At 46.8% G+C, this 19,522-nt stretch overlaps 1 protein-coding gene across 3 annotated transcripts in view; it reads right to left on the reverse strand.

Annotated features, from left to right (window-relative positions):
- ARID3B (AT-rich interaction domain 3B) overlaps positions 1–11,077 on the reverse strand; it is a 48,570-nt gene extending 37,493 nt beyond the window's left edge. For 2 of the 3 annotated variants that reach the window (XM_071221922.1, XM_024557348.3), the window contains exons 1-2: positions 10,965–11,077; positions 7,810–8,435 (exon numbers count right to left, since the gene is read on the reverse strand). In XM_071221922.1, coding sequence (XP_071078023.1) covers positions 7,810–8,358 — 549 coding nt within the window. In that variant the 5' untranslated portion in view covers positions 8,359–8,435; positions 10,965–11,077. Of the gene's footprint in view, positions 1–7,809; positions 8,436–10,785; positions 10,934–10,964 lie in introns of those variants that run through there. The other variant, XM_024557347.3, reaches the window with a different exon arrangement.
- Between the last annotated feature and the right edge of the window lie 8,445 nt (positions 11,078–19,522).

Below are 19,522 nucleotides of genomic sequence, written 5' to 3' on the forward strand. Positions count from 1 at the left end.
GATTTAGCATTTTCGTGGGTTTAATCACTAATTTAAATGAGTTAAACATGAATCTTCAGGGTGCAAACCAACTGATCAATACCGTGTTTCAAACCATAACAGCGCTCCAAATGGAACTGAAATTATAAGCAAGCTAAAATTAAGGCAAACAACTTTATGCGTTTCGACATGTTGGCTAAACACAGTCCTGCAAGTGGCGAAAAATATGCAGCCTTGCTTTTAGATTTGACACAAGAATTTGAAAACAGATTTCAAGCTTTCTGGGAAAATAATCAATATTTTGCCATATTTGTGACCCTATTTTTTAAAATTCATTTTTTTATTGTTTTAAAATTTTATTTATTTATTTTTAGAGAGGCGAAGGGAGGGCGAAAAGGAGGGAGAGAACCATCAATGTTTGGTTGCCTCTCGAGCGCCCCCTACTGGGAACCTGGCTGGCAACCCAGGCATGTGCCCTGACTCGGAGTTGAACCAGCGACGCTTTGGTTTGCAGGCCAGTACTCAATGCACTGAGCCTCAACAGCCAGGGCTGCAACTCAATTTTCAACCAACATAAATATGTTACCTGCTAATTTTTAAATGGAATGCATAGAGCTGCGATCTGATATTCAACTTAAAGAAAAATTTGACCATGCTTCTCTTTACGAGACTTTTAGAGGTCCTGTCTTCCCAGAGATAAATATCCCTTGCTTCACAGTCACGCCTTATTCATGTCATCGCTATTTGGCAGCACCTACATTTGTGAGCAACAATTTTCAAGAATGAAACACATTAAGAGTAAAATAAAACCAAAATATCTGGTGAGCACCTTGAGAGCTCACTGAGAATTGCAACCACTTCTACCAAAGCAGATGCTGATGCACTAGCTTCTCAAATACAATGTCAAACATCCCACTAGTTTTATGTTGCCTTTTAATTTTATCATAAAAAACATTTCGAAAAATCAGTGACACTTTATTACTTAGATGTGTACGTTTTCTATAGTAATGGTCACAAACTTGGGGCCTGCTCGACGATAAAGATTATCGGAAGGGCCACTGCATTATTAGGGTTATTACGTGAGGACTTTTTTGCTTATCTGCGGTGGTGGATTTCACAAAAATTACGCACAGACTTTTTGCTCATCAGTTTTCATCAGCGTTTGTGTATTGAATGTGCGGCCCAAGACAATTCTTCCAGGACGCACATGCACTAGGGGCTGTTTAGAGAATGCACTCGAGTGGGCCAGGGAGGACAGACTGGGTGACATCTACAGCAGTAGGTAGGTAGCCTGGATCGGGCGGGTAACAGTGGAGAAGAAGAGAAGTGGCAGGATTCCAGATGTGTAGATGGGGCAGCTGGAGGTCCTGGTGATGGACTGGACGCCACCATTCGGAGAGACAGTAGAAGGTATGAAAGGTGGTCAACTCCAAGGTTTCCGATACAACCGACCAACTCTACAGAGTGCCATTCACAGAGAAGGAAAATAAAGGAGGACATAATCGTGAGGGAATAGGCTGGAAACCAAGAGATTCGTTTTATGCGAGTTAAACTTGAGATGCCAGTAAAAACCTGAGTGGAAACGCCAAGGAAGTGAAGAATATATCCACTGAGCTCAGAATGGAGACACTGGCTCAACAATGGGTATGAGAATCAAATGCTTGCAGAACAGTATTTAAAGCCATGAAAGTGAAGGAAATCGCCCGGGGTGGGGGGAACACACAGAGAATAGAGTTTAAGACTGAAGTCTGCCCCCCTCCCCCAGAACTTGGAGTTCTACAGGTCGAGATGAAGAGAAAGAGATAAGGAAAATAAGCTGAAGGGGCTACAGAAAGCAAAGGAGAGTGTTTCCCAGACAGGGGCCAACTGCACCTGCCATTTGCTGAGACAGCAAATGAGGGGAAGGCAGGCTGGGCTCAGCAACTCCGCGGTCCTTAGGCAGCCTCACCGAGAGGACCTTCAGGGACACGGAGGAGACAGAGTGTGGGTACACGAGTGTTGAGGAGTGAGTCGGAGGTGACAAAGTGGAGCCAAGGAGTGCGAGTGACCCCTCCGAGCAGCTTTGTTCTGTGGAGAGGGTAGACAGGACTAGCTGGAAGACGCGCCAGAAGGAAAACATTTTTTAAAGTGACCTCTCATTTTCTTGTAACAATTGAATCAGGCATATTCATTGATTAAGGAGATGTTTTTTAAGGTGTGAGAGAGCAGAACATTTGCGAATGTGGAAAAGGTTTCAGAAGAGAGTCAAAGATTCAAGGAAAGGGAGGTTCACTGATGGAGCAAGTCCCTGAAAAATTAGGACAGCGTGGGGTCTGGGATGCACACGGAGGGCCAGTGTTCGGCTGAGAGGGCTGGAACCCAAGTTAAGTCACTGACCTAGTCTCTGTAACAAGTTAACATAAAGCTACTCCTACCTGAAGAAGAAATACGCACACACCCCTATTTTAAAATGGAAGCAGCACTTCAAAAGTGCAATGGTTCCGGCTTGCCTAATCCTGACATGTTTCAGAGAACTCCAGATACTAGAGTTCGGCCCCAGCTCTGGAAAAAAGGAGTTGCTTTAGAGTAGTACCTAGGATTTATGGCGCATCTTACCTACAAAGGTGGTGAAGACTGAAAAGGTGTAGCTCCAAAGAGTATTTAGGTGCTAATAACAATTCGACCTAACTTTTGTATGATAAGGTAAACTTTACAAAGGTCTTTCACACCGATATTCTTCTTCCACCTTTAAACATGGGGTCTAGAGCTACATGAAAAACACATCAAACCCTCTGTGACTCCAGATAATTGAGCTTTGGGGAGAAAGTGAAATCAATGAATCCAATCCAGGATAAACTTTAGGAAGATCTGAAGTGGCCCTGGGAGGGTCAGATAAGTGACCAAGGAGCTTGGAGACTAGCAAATAGGGAGAGAAATTACAATTTGTACGAATAGGAAGATGGCTTTTAGTTGCTTGCTATAATTTGGGAGGGAGATAACAAAATTAATCTAAAGGGAAAAAAACCCAAAACACCTTTGTAATATCTTTAAAATCACTTCCTGAGGGTGGTGGGAGAAGATTACTACCCTCCGGACATTCTGGACCTGATAATCCTTCCTTATGGCAGACAGTCCGCAGAGCAGGCTGTTCAGAACTATCCTGGTCTCCACCGACAATCTGCCAGGGGCACATTCTCCCTACTCCCCTCAATCAACATAACTAAACAAGCTTCCGGACACGTGCCCTGGAAGTAGGAAGAGGTGGGGAATTCCTCCCAATGAAAACCACTGACCTAGATGAATTCCACTGTGATTAGATGCTAAGGGCAGGCAAGATAAACCTTCGAAGAAAGTAGGGAAAGCTTTGACCTTATTTTTTTCCAGGCAATAGTTTGTACAATCTTTACAAAAAGCATCTAATGTTCCAAAGACACGCAGTATGTACCAAGAAAGCGAGGCGGAACCCAAGAGAACACAGCTTACCACTTAGAGGGACTCTTGGCTAACAGATTCTGGAGACCAAGGAGTCGGTCATCCTTCTTCGTCCCCACACGCAGTAACTGAAGTGACTGCCAAAGCGTGGAAAATCAGACCCACACCCTCTGGCTCCCACATGCCTATCAAGCCATCTTTCGTCTATTGCATGGCAGGGAGTCCACGCCCTTCTGGAAACTTGGCTCCCCCAGTGGGTTCAAGACAAAGCCCGTGCTGCCTGAACTGCTCTCGTTCCAGGGGGACAGAAGACGGCCCCTAGAGGCCAGCAATAGCCCCCAGTTGGCTGTGTGCTGACAGAGCCTGCGACCTCCCTGGAGAGAAAGGCCACTCAGCTCTTTGTTGGCCTGCTTTACAATTATTTACTCTGCCCATTGAAATCTGATTGGCTTTAGAACCCTGGGCTCAGGGGCATTACTCATCTTTCCAACCATCCTCACGTCGGAGAACCCTACACTCTTCCTAAGGAGCCAGGCTTGAGGAGCAATTATTTTCTACAAGACTTTTCAAAGAGAATCCATGAAATTATTTTGACTTCACACGTTCTGAGAAAGGGGTTTCAGAAGCAAAGGATAATCTGTGGAGCCCTGAAGCTTTTCAACTTCTGCTTTCCAGTTGAAAGACGAGTGCCCGCCTCCCCTACCCACCAAAATCTTGCAAAAAACCCGAGTGTTCTCGCTGGTTTACCAAGCTATGCTAGCTATGCTATCGGCCAAGTTACCTTGGTGTGTGAATGCCTGAAGCAAAATCTTGTTTTAAAATCCTCTGCCAGCACAGCATAGACTGAGCAGTTTGGCTGCAGCTGACTCAGGACAGAGTGAAACTGTTGCAACCCAAGGTCCAACAACCCCTCCTGAGGTTCCCACACTGCCCCGGCTGGATGCTGATGGCTCCTTGAGGGAGAGGCATGCCTTAGTCCATGGGGCACTGGCCTGGCCCACAGAAGCCCCTCCTAAAGTTTATTGTGTAAAAAGAACAACATGAGCACTGCTACACCTTAACAATAAGAATATTTTGTGTCAATCTTTGTAATTTTTGCTGAAGCAAGAGATCCTTCATTTCTGCTCTCCGTTAAGTAATTGCTTAAGAAATAAAAGACTCTGAATAATAATAATAAAAAAAAAACCTAGTCTTATGGTTCCTAATGGTTGCTACAGGTTCTCCCAATGATTTTTTTTTTAGCACCTCTTCTGAAGCACAACTTAAAAATGGTTCTTAAACCCCCAAGCACACTGTTTACTGCTTTAAAAGCAGGATCAGCGACGGATGGGTAGCTCAGTTAGAGCATCCTCCCGACGCACCAAGGTAATAGGTTCGATCCCTGGTCAGGGCACAGACAAACATCAACCAATGAATGCATAAATACGTGGAACTACAAACTGAGGTTCCTCCTCTCCCTCTCTCCCCACCCCATCTCAAATCAATAAATAAAAATTAAAAAAAATAAAAATAAAAGCAGGATCAGGCAAAGGAGGAGGGTACAGACCACAGTGATTTTGTAAAATTAAATTTCAGAAGGAAAGGAGGCACACACCTGAGGTTTCAAGCCACTGTTACCAATGACCCCCTAACCCAATTCTTGATCTTCAAATCTGGGGGGCAAAGTAAATTCAGGGGACGAGGTTAGGCCTCAGCTACGCCGGCAGTTATAAAACATTTCAGCAGTGCCCGGCCACGCAGTCTATAATTAGTGAGTATGCCTCAGAGACTTAAAAGGAACTCAGCGAGTTTCAGAGGCCTGCAGCCGGTCCCCCTGAGCCCCGAGCTGTGTAGCCGCAGGGCTGCTGCCGTCCAGAACCCGGCGCTGGGTGCCTGCCACCACGTGCACGCATGTGCATGCACACGCCAGTTCTGAAGAGTCTCTTTTTTCAAAGCTCTAATGGCTTGACCTCAACACCTGCTGCACTTCCTGAAGACAGACAGGCTCTGGAGCTCCACTTGTTCCTCGCACGCGCTGCACTTTCTAGGAACGACCGCACACACGCAGAGGCTGGCCAGCTGCCAAGGCAGGGGCAGCCCAGCCGCCTCAGGCCTGAGCTTTCCCAGTGCCGTCAGGGCGGGATCCCACTACGAGCTGACTCAGCGGCCAGCGTGGAACCCGGCCAACCACTCAGCAGTGCGGGGGCTGCCGGCAACTCACAGATGTCTTGCTAACCCGAGCATTCAGCCGGGAGGCAGGTCTGGGCTGGCGGCCAGGCTGCTGCTGTCGTGGAAGCTGGGCTTCTCCGACCCTTGTCCTATCTCTGCCACTGCCTCCCTGGCGGTCCAAGGGAAAACCTCTGTGTCTCAGCACGGTCGCTGCCGCAGAGCCGGGCTGTGCAGAGTCCCCAGAGGTGGCTCTGCTTGTACTAAAGAGCACCCGGGGCCCCACCACCTAAACCACAGGCCAGCTCAGTTAGTCCTCACAACACTCTCTCCTACTTCCCTCTGCAGCCCCGACAGGGCTCCTTCTCTTGAAAGAACTTTCAATTGCAGATGGTCTCTCCCCGCAGCCCCTCCTAGGCTCCCTGCAGACCGTATCGGAGTAACACATGAAAATGCAAGACTCTGAAACACCAGTTTGCTGTAACGCCAGGAAAAAGAGAGAAACTGGAGGCGGAAACCTTTTGTATTATTAATATTTTTTGCTATCTCCTCCATTTTTTCATTTCTTTTCAATTGACAAAGAAGGTGCCACCCTTCGGGAGTGGGGCCTAGCGGGCTGTGCTAATGCATTTGTTCCCTGGCAACCTCGCACCGGTTCCCTCTCCTACGTGTACTCAGTCACCTTTCACAACGAGGCCCTTTACTGGAGCTCGGCACGGGACCAGACAAGAGAAATGGCATGCCCAGAGGAGAATGAAACTGTACGGAGCCATAAAATGCCTTGGGCGCCCCTTCTAAAGGTTTTGCTGTTGTTCTGTTGGCAAGTACATGCACAGAATATTTAAATACCTCTCTGCTGGCCACTAAGTCTGATAACTTCTATAAATTTTTCATAAGGGCGTGCGACTGCCATTTGCAACTGGTGATTACAATAAAAATTGCCTTTTATTCACTAAAAATAATTTTAAAAAAACCCGTGAGATTTTTATCTCCCAGACAGAAGACACAGGCTCAGAGAGATGAAGAGTCCTATTAAAAGAGCACAGGGTAGTACATGGAAGAGATGGGATTTGGTCCCCACTTTGTTGGCTTTGGAAATCTCTTGCCGACACTGCTATTGTAAACTCGGATGAACGGCACAGGCTTCCTTATATGAAAAGGCTGATTTTTCAGGCTCCAAAGAGCTTTTCATAGGTGACTTAAGTTGCCGTGTGAAAATGCACAGCTTTTCGTAGCTGATGCCTAAACACCACACTGGACCACGTGAAGACTGTGTACTTAAAGGGACTATGTGGGAATTACCAGCTTTATCATGAGCTCCCTGCCCAAGCACCAATAAGTCACTTAATCTGGAACAATTTATCACTGATCTCACTCTTTAGGTGAGGAAAAGTACATGGCAGGTCTTAGAAGTCAAAGGCTTGGCTGAGAACAGATTCCTTAGGCTCCACTCCCTGAGATAATTCAGTATGACCTTGCAATGCATATATTTTTAAAGCTCCCTAGATGACTAATGCTCGCTATGTTTACAAATCATTCAAGCTTGCCTTGGCTAAAATGGGAATTTTGAGGTCTCCTTTCCCTGTGAAATGAAATCATGTCTAAAGGCTTCTTGTTAGAACATACACACAGTGCAAGTGCCTCTCGTCAGTTTTGGTTAGCGTCAAAAGGACAAAACCACCCTTAAAGAACTTGATCCTGGGTTAGCCTGGAGCTAAGAAACTGTCTTAAGCAAGACTGTCCTTTGCTCTGGCCTGGAGGCTCAGTCAGGCGGAGCTTCGTCCCACACGCCAGAAGGCTGTGGGTTTGACCCCCAGTCAGTGCACAGAGGGGAGGCAACCAATCAATGTTTCTTTCTCTCTCTAAAATCAATAAACGTACTCTAGGGTGAGGATTTTTTTAAAAGTTAAAAAACACCCCGTTCTTTAACATTACTACTAGGAAAACTGTAATTAAAGTCACATATCTCACTTTCAGACATCCCTCATAACATTGTTGCAACCTCATCCTTCCTTAAAAAAAAAAATTATACTGATATTCTTTCTCTTCAAAATTGGAATAATCTATAAGAGCAATGACTTACACGTTTCTTTGCTTTAATCAAGAAAACATGCTACGACGAAAAAATCCGAAGTTTTTTCATGCCTGAGCTGCTGGTCAGTGAAGCAGGGTGACAAGACATACCCTGGCACAGACCGTGGTCCCGGCAGCCCCAGACCCCTCTCTGGCTGGCCTTTAGGAAGAACAAATGACCCCCACGCGAGAAAGACTGACCTGTTTGAACTGCTCGTCCTGACTGCAGCCTGGCTGCCCAGCTGTGGAGACTGCAGGCGGGGCCTTGGTAGCATCTTTGGTATGGTCTTCTCGGGCTTGCTGCCCCCGTGGTGGGAGCCCTGGTGCTGGAAGGAGACCAGACGTGGGCGCCGCTCTGGGGTCTGGGCAAGCCACTTTCTGCCCTTGAGAATACTTTGAAGCAGCCCGGGCCTCTTTCTCAGCCACCTCCGCAATGTCATCATCCCCATCATCATCATCTTCCAAGCCTCCCTCCTCTTCCTCAGGCTCCGAGTTTGCGCTGTTCCGTTCAAAAACTCGGGTCACTGCTGTGGCCGGAGGAACTCTGACTAAGGGACCCAGGGAAGAGCTGCCAGAAGGCCGGCCAGGTGTGGCAGGAAGGAGGGTCTGTGTGACCAACTTCTGGGCGTACAGGAACTGGGCTTCGCCCATCTGCTGTCCTTGCTTCTCTCTGGCATCCATCCCCGGAGGAGCTAGGGTTGGTGGCTGCGGTGGTCGCTGCTGCGCTGCTTGCTGTGGCCGTGGCTCCATCACGGCCTCAAGCTTCACCCTCCAATTGGCATGGCTCTGAACCCAGGCACAGCCTGGGGGGCACACTGGGTCTGCACCTAAGTGATTAATAAAAACCACAAAGAAGGAGAAAAGAGGAAAAAAAAAAATAACCCACTTCTGTAAAACAGGTATAAGCGGCTTTCTTTTCTCCAGTAAAGGGTATGAGTTTTGAACACTAAACGTATATTCCTAAACCTGAATTTTAAGATGGGTGAGTGGTGGGAATTTCAGCGATGAGTAAGGTAGGGAAGCGTGTGAAGAAGGGCCACAGGATTTAAGAGGGGAATATGGGATGAATCTTAGTAGTGACGGACTGCTGGAGGTATAAAAAGAAGTAAATGCAGGCAGTATCTAGTATATAAACATCTGTGCTCTGATCTCTCTCCCTCGACATACCAAACATTAATGTGTTTATTACTGGAAAGGCTACTAGGTTTGCCCTGCACAAAGTGTGTGAATATGAAAACCACAACAGTAAAGAAAAAGAAGAGCCTGCCTACAAAACAGAAAATATTGCTTATGTTCTCAGGCCCGTCAGAGAAAGAAATGATCATCCAAACTAGACACAGAACTATCAGGCAGACAGAATGATTTCTTTCACAGACAAGAAGAATTTAGCAAACTGCTCTTAAGTCTAAACTTTTCACATTTGCCAGATCGGATTGCCAGCCTGCTTTTCACGTGGGCTGGGCTATGCCAACAGGACATTAGAGCCTCAAAAGAATCCAGTTTCAACAACATGAAAGAATGTATGCCCCCCTGCAATCCAGCAAGGAGGCAAGAGCTTCAAATTGCAATGGTCACTCAAAAACAAACAGGGGGGTATGCCTCTGGGGCTTTTAAAGTTAATTTGAAATAGATATCAGTATTATCTAAACAGCAAGTTAATGCTTTTTTTAAAATACACAGTCAAGTAAACTCTTGCCATCCCCTTTCTTTCTGATTCATTTCTACTATATTCTACGGCGAATACAAAAAGAAAAGGCTTTCAGGCCAAAAATATTCCGGGGGCTGGTTTATCAGCATTCTTACCAATCAGTCTCCAAATACACACCCCTTTCACACGCTCTCCTCCTCCTACTCCCCCTTCCCTTCCTGCTCTCCCACCCCTACCCCCAACAAGCGCCCCTTGAGTGATGTTGCCTCCGCAAGGCTTCATAGCTGAATGGGGCTTACTGCTATGCCTGGGCAGACTTTAAGTGAACAGGGCTTGCAATATGGCGTACAATGTTATCACCATACGAAAAGAGAATGCACTGCACAGGCTGGGACTTGATATTTGCATTGTTCTGTTGTTTTAGGATTGGGTGGAAAAGTTAAAAAAGCAAAATATCTTTAGCATCTTCAAAAATTCATGGGGAAATAATCACACCCCTAGCAACGAAAACTGCTTTGATGTGTAAATATTTTAATGGGTTAGGAAAAAAAGGGTCTAATTTCTAAAGCTAGGCAAAAAAAAAAAAAGGTAAGAAATTCTAATTTTCTGTTTACCTTAGAAGCACTGCTTTTACTTTTTGTATTCTGAGAAAGATTCAAATTCCAATTTGCCTCCTACTACCTTTAATTCTTTGCTCAGCACTTTACAAAGTATGATGTGCTTGTACCATACTTTCATTCTGCTTTAGCCCTTTTTATAGTGTAACAAAGCAGGAAAAGATTTACACCCACATTAAATCCAGTTAGCAAAAGTGTTCATTTAAAATAAGAACAATTTACATCAAAGAAAACTAAAGAATAAAACAAATTATTCGTTGGCCATTTTAATTTTCCTTATAATCATTACAGGCAATCAGGAGCCAAGACGTGTTTCAACCAAGTCCTACCAGTCACTGAACTGCTTCTTGTGGCACCATCTATGCTGTCCCCAGCAGAGGATGTGTCTCACAGCATCTTTAGTAAAACTGAAATGACTCAGTTCTACAACTCAATACACACACCCTACCCCCAAAAGCCCATCTTCCCCGGTCCCCAAGCAGCCAGTCGATCCAAACAACAATACCACCTGCTTACATTTAAAAGACTAGTCTCAGAACTCTTAAGCCACTTCATCCCTTCACACGGCCCCCTCCCCCATTTCCCTTAAAGTTCCCTGACCACCAAGTCCGGAGCAACGGACAGTTTGCAGCTTTGAAGCAGGTCTCGCTCACCACTTCCAGTACCTTCGCTGCGGGATCTCTCTAGCCCCGGCCTCCTTCAAGCCCCATACCTCCCTCCCTGATTACTCCCCTCCACACACACACTTTCCATACCCCCCAATCCAGTCCGATTAGTTTTACCTCTACCCACCCTTCCCAGCCAATCCAACTGGCTCTTCTCTGATTGCCTCCACCCCACCTATCGCGCCTCCTCGGTTCCCGGGGGATGGGGGGAGAGCCTTACTCGGCCCATCCCTTTATCTCCAATCACCTTAATGGGAGCAGAGCGTCTCCGGTCTCCTCCCAGCGCTCTGACTTTTCCTCCGCGGCCCCCGGTCTCCGCCGGCCAGCGCCTTCACGTCTATCCTGGCACACCTGCCCCTCCGTCGCCTCCACCTGCTACACCCCTGCTTGCGCCGCGGCTGGGGGAGCTGGGCCCGCACGGCTTACCTGCACTGGGAGCTCCAGGTCCGCGGGCGGCAGAAAGGGCAGCCGCTCAGACCCCGGCACCACCCCTGCTTCTTCGACTAGTCCGCAGCCGGGGGCCACAGCCGGGGCGGGGCCCGCACCGGAAGCGGCGCCGCGGGGCCCGCCCGTCGGCCCTGGGTGGGGAGGGGGCGGGGCCGCTGGGGATGGGGCGCGGCCTGAAGCCGGAAGCTGCCAAAAAGGGATGGAGGGGCGGGGTCAGGCGGAAGTGACTTCTAGGGACGGCCCCGCCCAATTAAGTCGTGAGCGGAAGCGGGTGGAAGCTGGCGGAAGCTTCCGCCGGTGGGAAAGCGCAGACCCGGAGGAGATCCATTACGAGCACTTCCGCGAAGAGTAGAAAAGAGCTGGGGCACCTACAGTTCGTTCTGCGTATTTTGTGGTTGCGGAGTTTTGCGTGGCGCGGCCGGCAGGTTATGAGGAAGGTAAATAAAGGAAGAGGAGTGTTAAGGTTTTCCGTTCCTTCAGTTCCCCCCCCAACCTCAAATCTCAAGCCAGTCTTCCTCTGAGATTCCCGCTCTCAGACCAATTTTCTCTAAACTCCACTCCTTCCTGGCCTGAGACCTGGCTATCCCTTAAGGCTTCCTTTGGGACCCCTCCCCCACATGGATTAGTATTCTCACTTCCCAGGCTCCAAAGGTGGGGAACCTGTGCCGAATACCGTCCCGTTGCTTGTCCGACGCGTACTCTCGAGACTCTCCAACCATTTAACCGTCTCTGTAAAGAGCATCCGCTTATTTGTACATCCAGCCCCTTGCCTTACTTCCCTGTCCCCCTTCTCGGCAATTTCATAGTCGGTGTGGTCAACCCAGCTAACAGTCGTGCGTCTTCTCTAGCGACCCTCGTATTAGTCCCCCATCCCAGTTGGAAACCCGAGTCTTATCATCAGAAATGCTGTCACGTCAGGAATCGGTAATTAAAACATCCCTCTGCCCAACTACAGCCCGATATCCTTTCAGCCTAAGTGCTCAAGAACTTCCCCAAACTGTTCCCCCTCTCTTTATGGGGACCTCCAATCCGTTGAAAGCCTGTACTTAGTCCTTAGGGGACCTGGCCCGCAGCCCAGGCATGTGCCCTGACCAGGAGTCGAAATGATGACCTTTTGCTTTGGGGAAGACGCCGAAATCCACTGAGCCACACCAGTCAGGGCCTGCTCTTGCATACCCTTAAGCCCACCCATCACTCCTTTTTCCCCAACTAAGTCCTCTACCCTGAGTGGACCAACGTGCGTCCCCATGCCTGTCCCTTGTCCTAGAAATTTGTCCTGCTCAACAGACTGGCACCGCTAGGTCGGTAATTTCAACCTTAAATGGACTGAACAGTGCCTGGAAATTTCATCATATTTTTCTAGTTAACTTGCTTTCCAAATTCTGCAGATCTCTACCCCAACATTTACTGGACCCCTTCCCCTGATTATCTTACTATACATGTAACAGAAAACGTAGAATGCCCTAAAACCTGCAAATCTACAGGTATTCCGTTCCTGTCCTTTCTTCCTATAATTTATTCAATCAAAAATGTTCGTTGAGCCCTGGCTGGTGTGGCTTAGTGGATTGAGTGCTGGCCTGTGAACCAAAAGGTCGCTGGTTGATTCCCAATCAGAGCATGTGCCTGGGTTGTGGGCCAGGTGCCCAATAGGGGGCGTGCCAGAGGCAGCCACACACTGCTGTTTCTTTTTCTCCCTCCCTTTCCCTCTCTCTAAAAATAAATAAAATCTTTTAAAAAAGTGTTCATTGAACTCCCACTATGTGTCAGGCGAGGCACGCATGTAGGTACTTGTTGAGTGTTAAACAAAAAAACCTCCTTGTTCTAAAGGATCTTTCTAGTGTAGGGAGACAGAAACAGACATAGATCTGCTATGGAGGGACGTGAGCTACGAAGAACAAGGCAGGTAAGGTTTAGACATTGGTGTCAGGTAGCTGGTTATTTTACATGTTGGTCAGAGAAGGACTCATTGTTAAGGGACATTTAAGCAGAAACTGGAATTGGCTTGTTGGGAGTAAGCCACGTGGATACCTAGGGAAATAGTGTTGCAGATGCAGGCAGCAGCAAATCCAAATACTCTGAGGCAGGAGTATGCCTGACACGGTGTAGGAATAGCAAGGAGACCACTACAGTTGATAGACAGCAATGGGAGAGTGGTGGGAGAGGGCATCAGAGGGGGATCCAGGGGCCTAAACAGGATGGCATCTTTGGATTGTTACCATGGAAGCCAGTGGAGAGTTCTGAGAAAAGAGGAACTTGATCCGATTCGTCTCTAAAAGAAAAATGCTGCCTCCTGTGTGGAGAAGAGACTATGAGGGGTGGGGCGTAGGAGTGGAAACACTGGCCTTGGGAGAAGATGATGCTGACCTGAACTGGGTGGCGACAGTGAGGTGGTAAGAAATGGTCAGGTTCCAGGTGTGTTTTGAGAGTAAAGTCACCAGAGTTTGCTAATAGATCGGATGCACAAGTTAGAGAAGAGTCAAGGATGATGCCCAGTGGTTTGGCCCAAGTAACTGGTTAGCATAGTGATACAATTTACTGACCTGGAGGATAATGTCAGAAACTGACCCCGATGGAATACTACTCAGCAATAAAAATGAATAAAGTATTGATACAGCCAACAACTTGGGGTTACAACAGCAGGCATCACACTGAGTGAAAGAAGCTAGTCTCAAAATGACACTCCAGAAAGATCGAAACCATGGTGATGGAGAGGAAGTCAGTTGTTGCCAGGAGTTGGGGCGGAGGAGTGACTGTAAAGGGGTAGCAGAGTAGGGTTTGGGGTGATGGAACTCTTCTGTATCCTGTGGTGGTGGCAGTTACATGAGTTTGTGTTACAATCAATAAACCTGTACAACAAAAATATCAATTTTACTGCATGATAATGTTTTGGGGGGTTTTTTAGCCAAACTTCCATGTGCTGAAGTTTCCCTTCCCAGTTCTTAGTTAGGGCTTTTCCTTTAACCTTTTGCAATATTAGGTCTTCCCATCCGTATTCAAGCAACCTCTAGTTTCAACCATCTTTTGCTTAAAAAGACAAAACATCTGTCCCTTGACCCCATATTCTGTGTCTAAAGCCTTGTCTCACTATTCTTCCTAGCAAAGCTTGTAGAATTACTGTCCTGGCTGCAGCTCCCTCCTAAGACACTCTGTCTTCCCATTGCTCTTGCAAGACACCTAAATTTCTGCACGTTTCCTACAGAGCCAAGCCTGCGCCTACCTCTCTGGTTTTGTCTCTGTCCCCAGCGTCACAAAGGACCCGAGAGCAGCCTTGCTAGGTGGCCTCTAGTTCCAGCGGAAGAGCCCCTGCCTCTTAGATAGAAATACCAGAAATGCACACTCATTCTGGTTACAGAGTATCATTCAATCTCTCTACTTTGGCATCCAAGGTATGGTCGATTAAAAGAATAGCCACAGTATAGCAAGTCCTTGAATAACATTTCGTTATGGATGAGATGCTATGGTAAGTTAACTCTTATTTGTATCAGTTAGCTTATGGTAGAATTGGTTTTGCTATACATCATTTCGCTTAAAGGAACAAAGCCTACTAACAATGTTAAGTGTGGACGTACTGGTTTTTTCAGCTTCTCCCATCAAGAGGCCAAGTCTATTTCTTCATTCTCTGAATCTAGGCTTGGCCCTGCGACTTAGCTTGTTCTATGAGACATCAACAAATCCGATACAAGGAGAGTCTTAAAAAGTGCTTACAGTTGTGACTCGCTCTCTCCTGCTGCTGGGTACCATTCCACCACCTTGTGGAAAGGTCCTGCTAACCTGACAGATGATGAGAGGCATGGGGTCATCCTCCTGACTGACTGACCAACTGCCAGATATGGGTGTGGCCCCTTATGTCAGCTGGCCTGCCAGCCACCCCGTAATGGGGGCCAAGTCACTGTAGACCATCCAGGCTCAGCTACCCTGGCCCATTCCAGTAGAATGCCCTCCAGAGAAGCCACAGACCAGTGAAAAATAGTGTTTATTGTTTTAAACCAATACATTTTGAGATGACTTCTTTTGCAGTCAAAGATGACTGATATTCGAGACATTTCTTAGTGTCTGTCGGGCTGGATTAGTTTGGGTGTCCCTCTTGGAGTCGCTGAGTGTTAGAGAAGAGCACCACCGTGCCTCGTCGTCCTATAGGCGGTATGTGTGACCTTAAGCTCCCCCGTCAAGTTTCTTGTAGTTTTGCTTGCTTATAACAGGAATAATCTTACACGTCATGTCTGTTGCATTTCAACTTGCTCAGTGAAAGTAATATTTGCATGGTTTTCGTTGATTTAATTACTTTTTAAAAATAAAGGTTGAATTGTATAAATATTGGATAACGTTCGTGTGCGTGTTGTTATAAATTTAGTCCTAAGTGTGCAGGGCATAAAAGCTAAGAAGCAACATGAAAATGGCCATGTGATAGAATGATAATGTAATTAGTCATAACTAATGAAGGGAAAATACCTTCAGTTTGTGTTTATGATAGCCAGTGTTAATTATTGACGTAATTGTGCCAATCTTAATGAGATTTGGTGCTTAGCTTGAGTGGGTATCCATTTTATGACATCGAAAACATACAAAATATTTGTCTATTGAATTACATTTTCAGCTTGCATTGGTCCCGCAAGAGATTTTCCAGGATCGATTACCCTGAGGGTGTCCCACAGTTACTGCGCCTTTTGCTGTCGTGGAAACTTAAAATGTTCGCCTGATGAGTGAGGTTTCTTCCTGTCCTGCGCTCTAGGTGACGGGGCGAGGGAGGGGAGACAGGCCCAGCAGACAGACCCCGGGCTCCGTCCTCTCACAAAACGGTTCACATTTTGAATCAACAACTGGCATTTGGTGTCTGGTATCCTGAGTTACGTGACGTGTCAGCCTCCACAAACCTGTCACCTCTGGGACCTGGCGGCACTGAGTTACTGAGGCCCAAAGCTGAGCTTTGGGAAGGGCTTCTCCGTAATGGGGCCTCTTGGCAGCGGCAGCCAGCCCTCCCCGGCAGGTAGCCGTTCCCACTGCAAAGGGCCTTTCCAACCCTGTGACTCTGGGGTTTGACAGCTTTCTGAAAACTGCCCTAATTGTATTACCCTTTTCTCACCTGGCAATAGAAGAGGTCAGACCTCTAAAGACATGTAAAAAGGTCAACCCCAGAGGGACTTACCTTTGAAATCACTCTCCGTGGTACTTTGCAATGTTCCATCCAGATTGCTGTGGCGGCCCCAGCACTGAGCTGTCCCCACAGACAGCCAGGGCAAAAGGGAGCAGGGGGCAGTGCAAGCCGTCCATCCTAGCGAGAGACACTCACACAGCTCTGTGCCTCTGGTCGGGCTCTTTGAGAGCCCTCTGGCCTCCCATCTGACGGAGCTGTCAGAGACCAGACTGACAAGTGCTGGTGAGCCTAAGGAGAGGGTGCCTAATCTCGAGTGTGCCTGGCAGTGAGCTCGGTGTGCTGGAAGACCGGTGGGGCCAGACCATTGTTGTGAATGTGTGCGGACACCTACGCGTGCCCAGGGGCTCGGCATCCGTCAAGAACCTTTCCTTCCAAGCACCAACACGGAATGTTGAGTTATCAGTGACAGCGATGTGCACTTTTCTAGTGTCAAGGTTGTCCTCTCTGAGTTTAAAAACCAAACTGTCAATTTTAAGAGAAAAGTACAGAGAAGTTATGGAGGATACCAGGTAAGTATTTTGGAAACAAGCTCAGAGAATGCAAGATGTCCTGGGGGGGAAGAAGCTGCCTAAATACAGGGTTGGGGGGCACTTGCTTTTGTTGGGGTTGAGGTGTTTGGGCCCCTGGCTCACGGTGTCTTTACTGCCCTCACACAGCCATATTCCTGTTGCAAGCTTGATGCTACACTAACATACATATAATGGGGGTTCGTGACATTTTATTAAGGTGAAACACGTTCAGTGTCAGGTTGAAAAGGTTATTTATACCCCAGGCCCTCGTGTACTACTTTATAGCAAGAGAACATGCTGAATGTTTTGATTCAAACCAATCTTTTTTTTTTTAATTCTCACCCAAGTGTATGTTTTTATTGATTTTAGAGGGAGGGAGAGAGAGAGAGAAAAATAAAAAACATCAGTGTGAGAGAGAAACATCGATTGGTTGCCTCCTGTATATGGCCTGACCGGGAGTAGAACCGCAACCTTTGGTGCATAGGACCAAAACATTCACCTGGCCAGGGCAATCAAACCAGTCGTTACCCATTGTTTTTTGTTTGTTTGTTTGTTTTCATCCTCACTGGAGGACATGCTTACTGATTTTTAGATAGAAGGAAAGGGAGGGGGAGAGAGAAACATGGATCGGTTGCCTCTTGCATGCATGGAACCTGCAACCTGGGCATGTGCCCTGACTGGGAATCGAACCCGCAGCCTTTTGCTTTATGGGGTGACGCTCCAACCAACTGAGCCAAGGCTTAACACATGTTCTTAACCCTGCTGCAATTTCAGGGATTAATACATAACCGCGTTTGGGAATCTGATTCAGGAACTTTGTTATTAAAAACATAGCTGGGTATTTTCAGTCTCTCCAGTGAAAGTGAACATTTGGTTTTAGAGTGCGTATAACTGCCCTGAGATTATGTTGGAAGAGAACAGAGCGGTTATAAAACTAACTGATCCAACCCTGGCTGGTGTGGCGCAGTGGATTGATCTCTGGCCTGAGACCCAAATGGCTGCCAGTTCGATTCCCAGTCAGGGCACCTGCCTGGGTTGCGAGCCAGGCCCTCAGTTGGGGGGTGATGGACAGGCAACCACACACTGATGTTTCTGTCCCTCTCTTTCCCCCTCCCTTCCCCTCTCTCTAAAAATGAATACATAACATCTTTAAAAAAAAAAAACTAACTGATCTAATAATAATATCCTCCTGACCAATTCCATTCCATGCTTCTTCCCCCATCCCTCTCATGCTCACCACCCCACCCCCCACCCCAAGAAAAGGGAGAAATGCTGAGCTTCACACTGGTCGGCAGCAATCGCTTATTTCCTAATATGGACAGTTCAGCGCTCCAGTCTTGCTTCCGGAATTCGAGGGCCAGGAGAATGGCATTCGCATTTGTGTGTGTTTTCCACAACTCTCTCACTCCCTAAAGCCCGTGAAGCCTCTGTTGTTTGCTTTAACACGGATTATGGTATGTGCAATTACTGTATTTCCTGTACCTACGGTATAGGGTCAGCTCTGACCCAGTACAACCCAACCCTCATTTAGTGGTTTTGATACAAAATTAAAATGAATCAGTCACAAAATTGGAGGACTCTCTTCTTATAAAAAATGAACAGCTACCCAAAGAAAAATGGTTATATTTATTAAAAACAATGAAGTCAATACATTTCTACCACCATGGGAAGATGTCAGTGGTAGGATTTAAAGATTTTATTTTATTTTTAGAGAGAGGGGAAGGGAGGGAGAAAGGGAGAGAAACACCTATTGATTGCCTCTCACGATATGCCACAAGCAGGGACTGGGCCCACAGCGCAGGCCTGGGCCCTGACCGGGAACCAAACCAGCGAACTTTTGCTTTGTGGTATGATGCTCAACCAAGGGAGCCACGCCAGACAGGACTGCCAATGGTAGGGTTCAAAGAAACTGGCAAGTTACAGAAAGGTATGTAAAAAAAAGTCATTTTGAAAAAAAGTGAGGAAAAAATACAATAAAGAATTTTACAAAGAAAAAAATTGAATGATTTACTTTTGAAAAACAATTTCCTATGTTAACAACAAGGATATTATAATACATGTCCTAACCTTAGACTCAAGTGTACTTTTTGCTGTCTTTGGTAATTAGAAAAAATATGTATTAAGAGTAAACCACAGTGCTTATTAACTGATAGTTATGCACTAAACACTTCACTTGCATTATCATTTAATCCTCACAGTAACGCCCATTTTACAAGTGAGAAAACTAATATTTATGGCAATTAAGTAGCTTGCCTAGATTGTTACATGTTACAGGTAGCAGAGCTGAGATTTGAACCCTGTCTCACTGAACGGCTGACTGCAATTCACGCTGTTAACCACCATATATTTCTCCTATCAGTATAAATATTTGACTTGTAACCGTATGAGTTTACTTCTCAATATATACTTTACAACAGTGGGCCACAGAGAATCAGTGTGGTTGCATAGCAGCTTTGCAATTTGGCTGAAAGAAGGTGTGTGAAGTCCCAAATCAGAGAGTAAAACCAAGTCATGTTGGACAGGAAGCTGACCTGTGCCTTGCCTTTGCGGAGTACCAGCTGGAAGAACTGGAACATAGGACACTAGCGAAAGATGAGAAACAGCGGGTTCTCCGCAAGAAGGGCGTGCCTGCCACTTCACTGAAGCCAGGGAAAGCAACGGCTAAGGGACAGCTTGCCAGCGGGCAGAGCCAGGAAATAAGGAGACCGACGACTAGAGAATTTTTCCTAAAGTGCAAAATTGGGCCTAATCTCGGACTTGCCAGGAAAGGGCATCTTCACGTACACCCACCAGGATTCCACAGGTGCTTTGGACATGACTAGTTCGTGCTTCCCATTTACTTCTTTAGTCCATGCCTCTCCTTTTTTCCAACGTCA

Source organism: Desmodus rotundus, chromosome 7, assembly GCF_022682495.2.
Source record: "Desmodus rotundus isolate HL8 chromosome 7, HLdesRot8A.1, whole genome shotgun sequence".
Taxonomy (NCBI): Eukaryota; Metazoa; Chordata; class Mammalia; order Chiroptera; family Phyllostomidae; genus Desmodus; species Desmodus rotundus.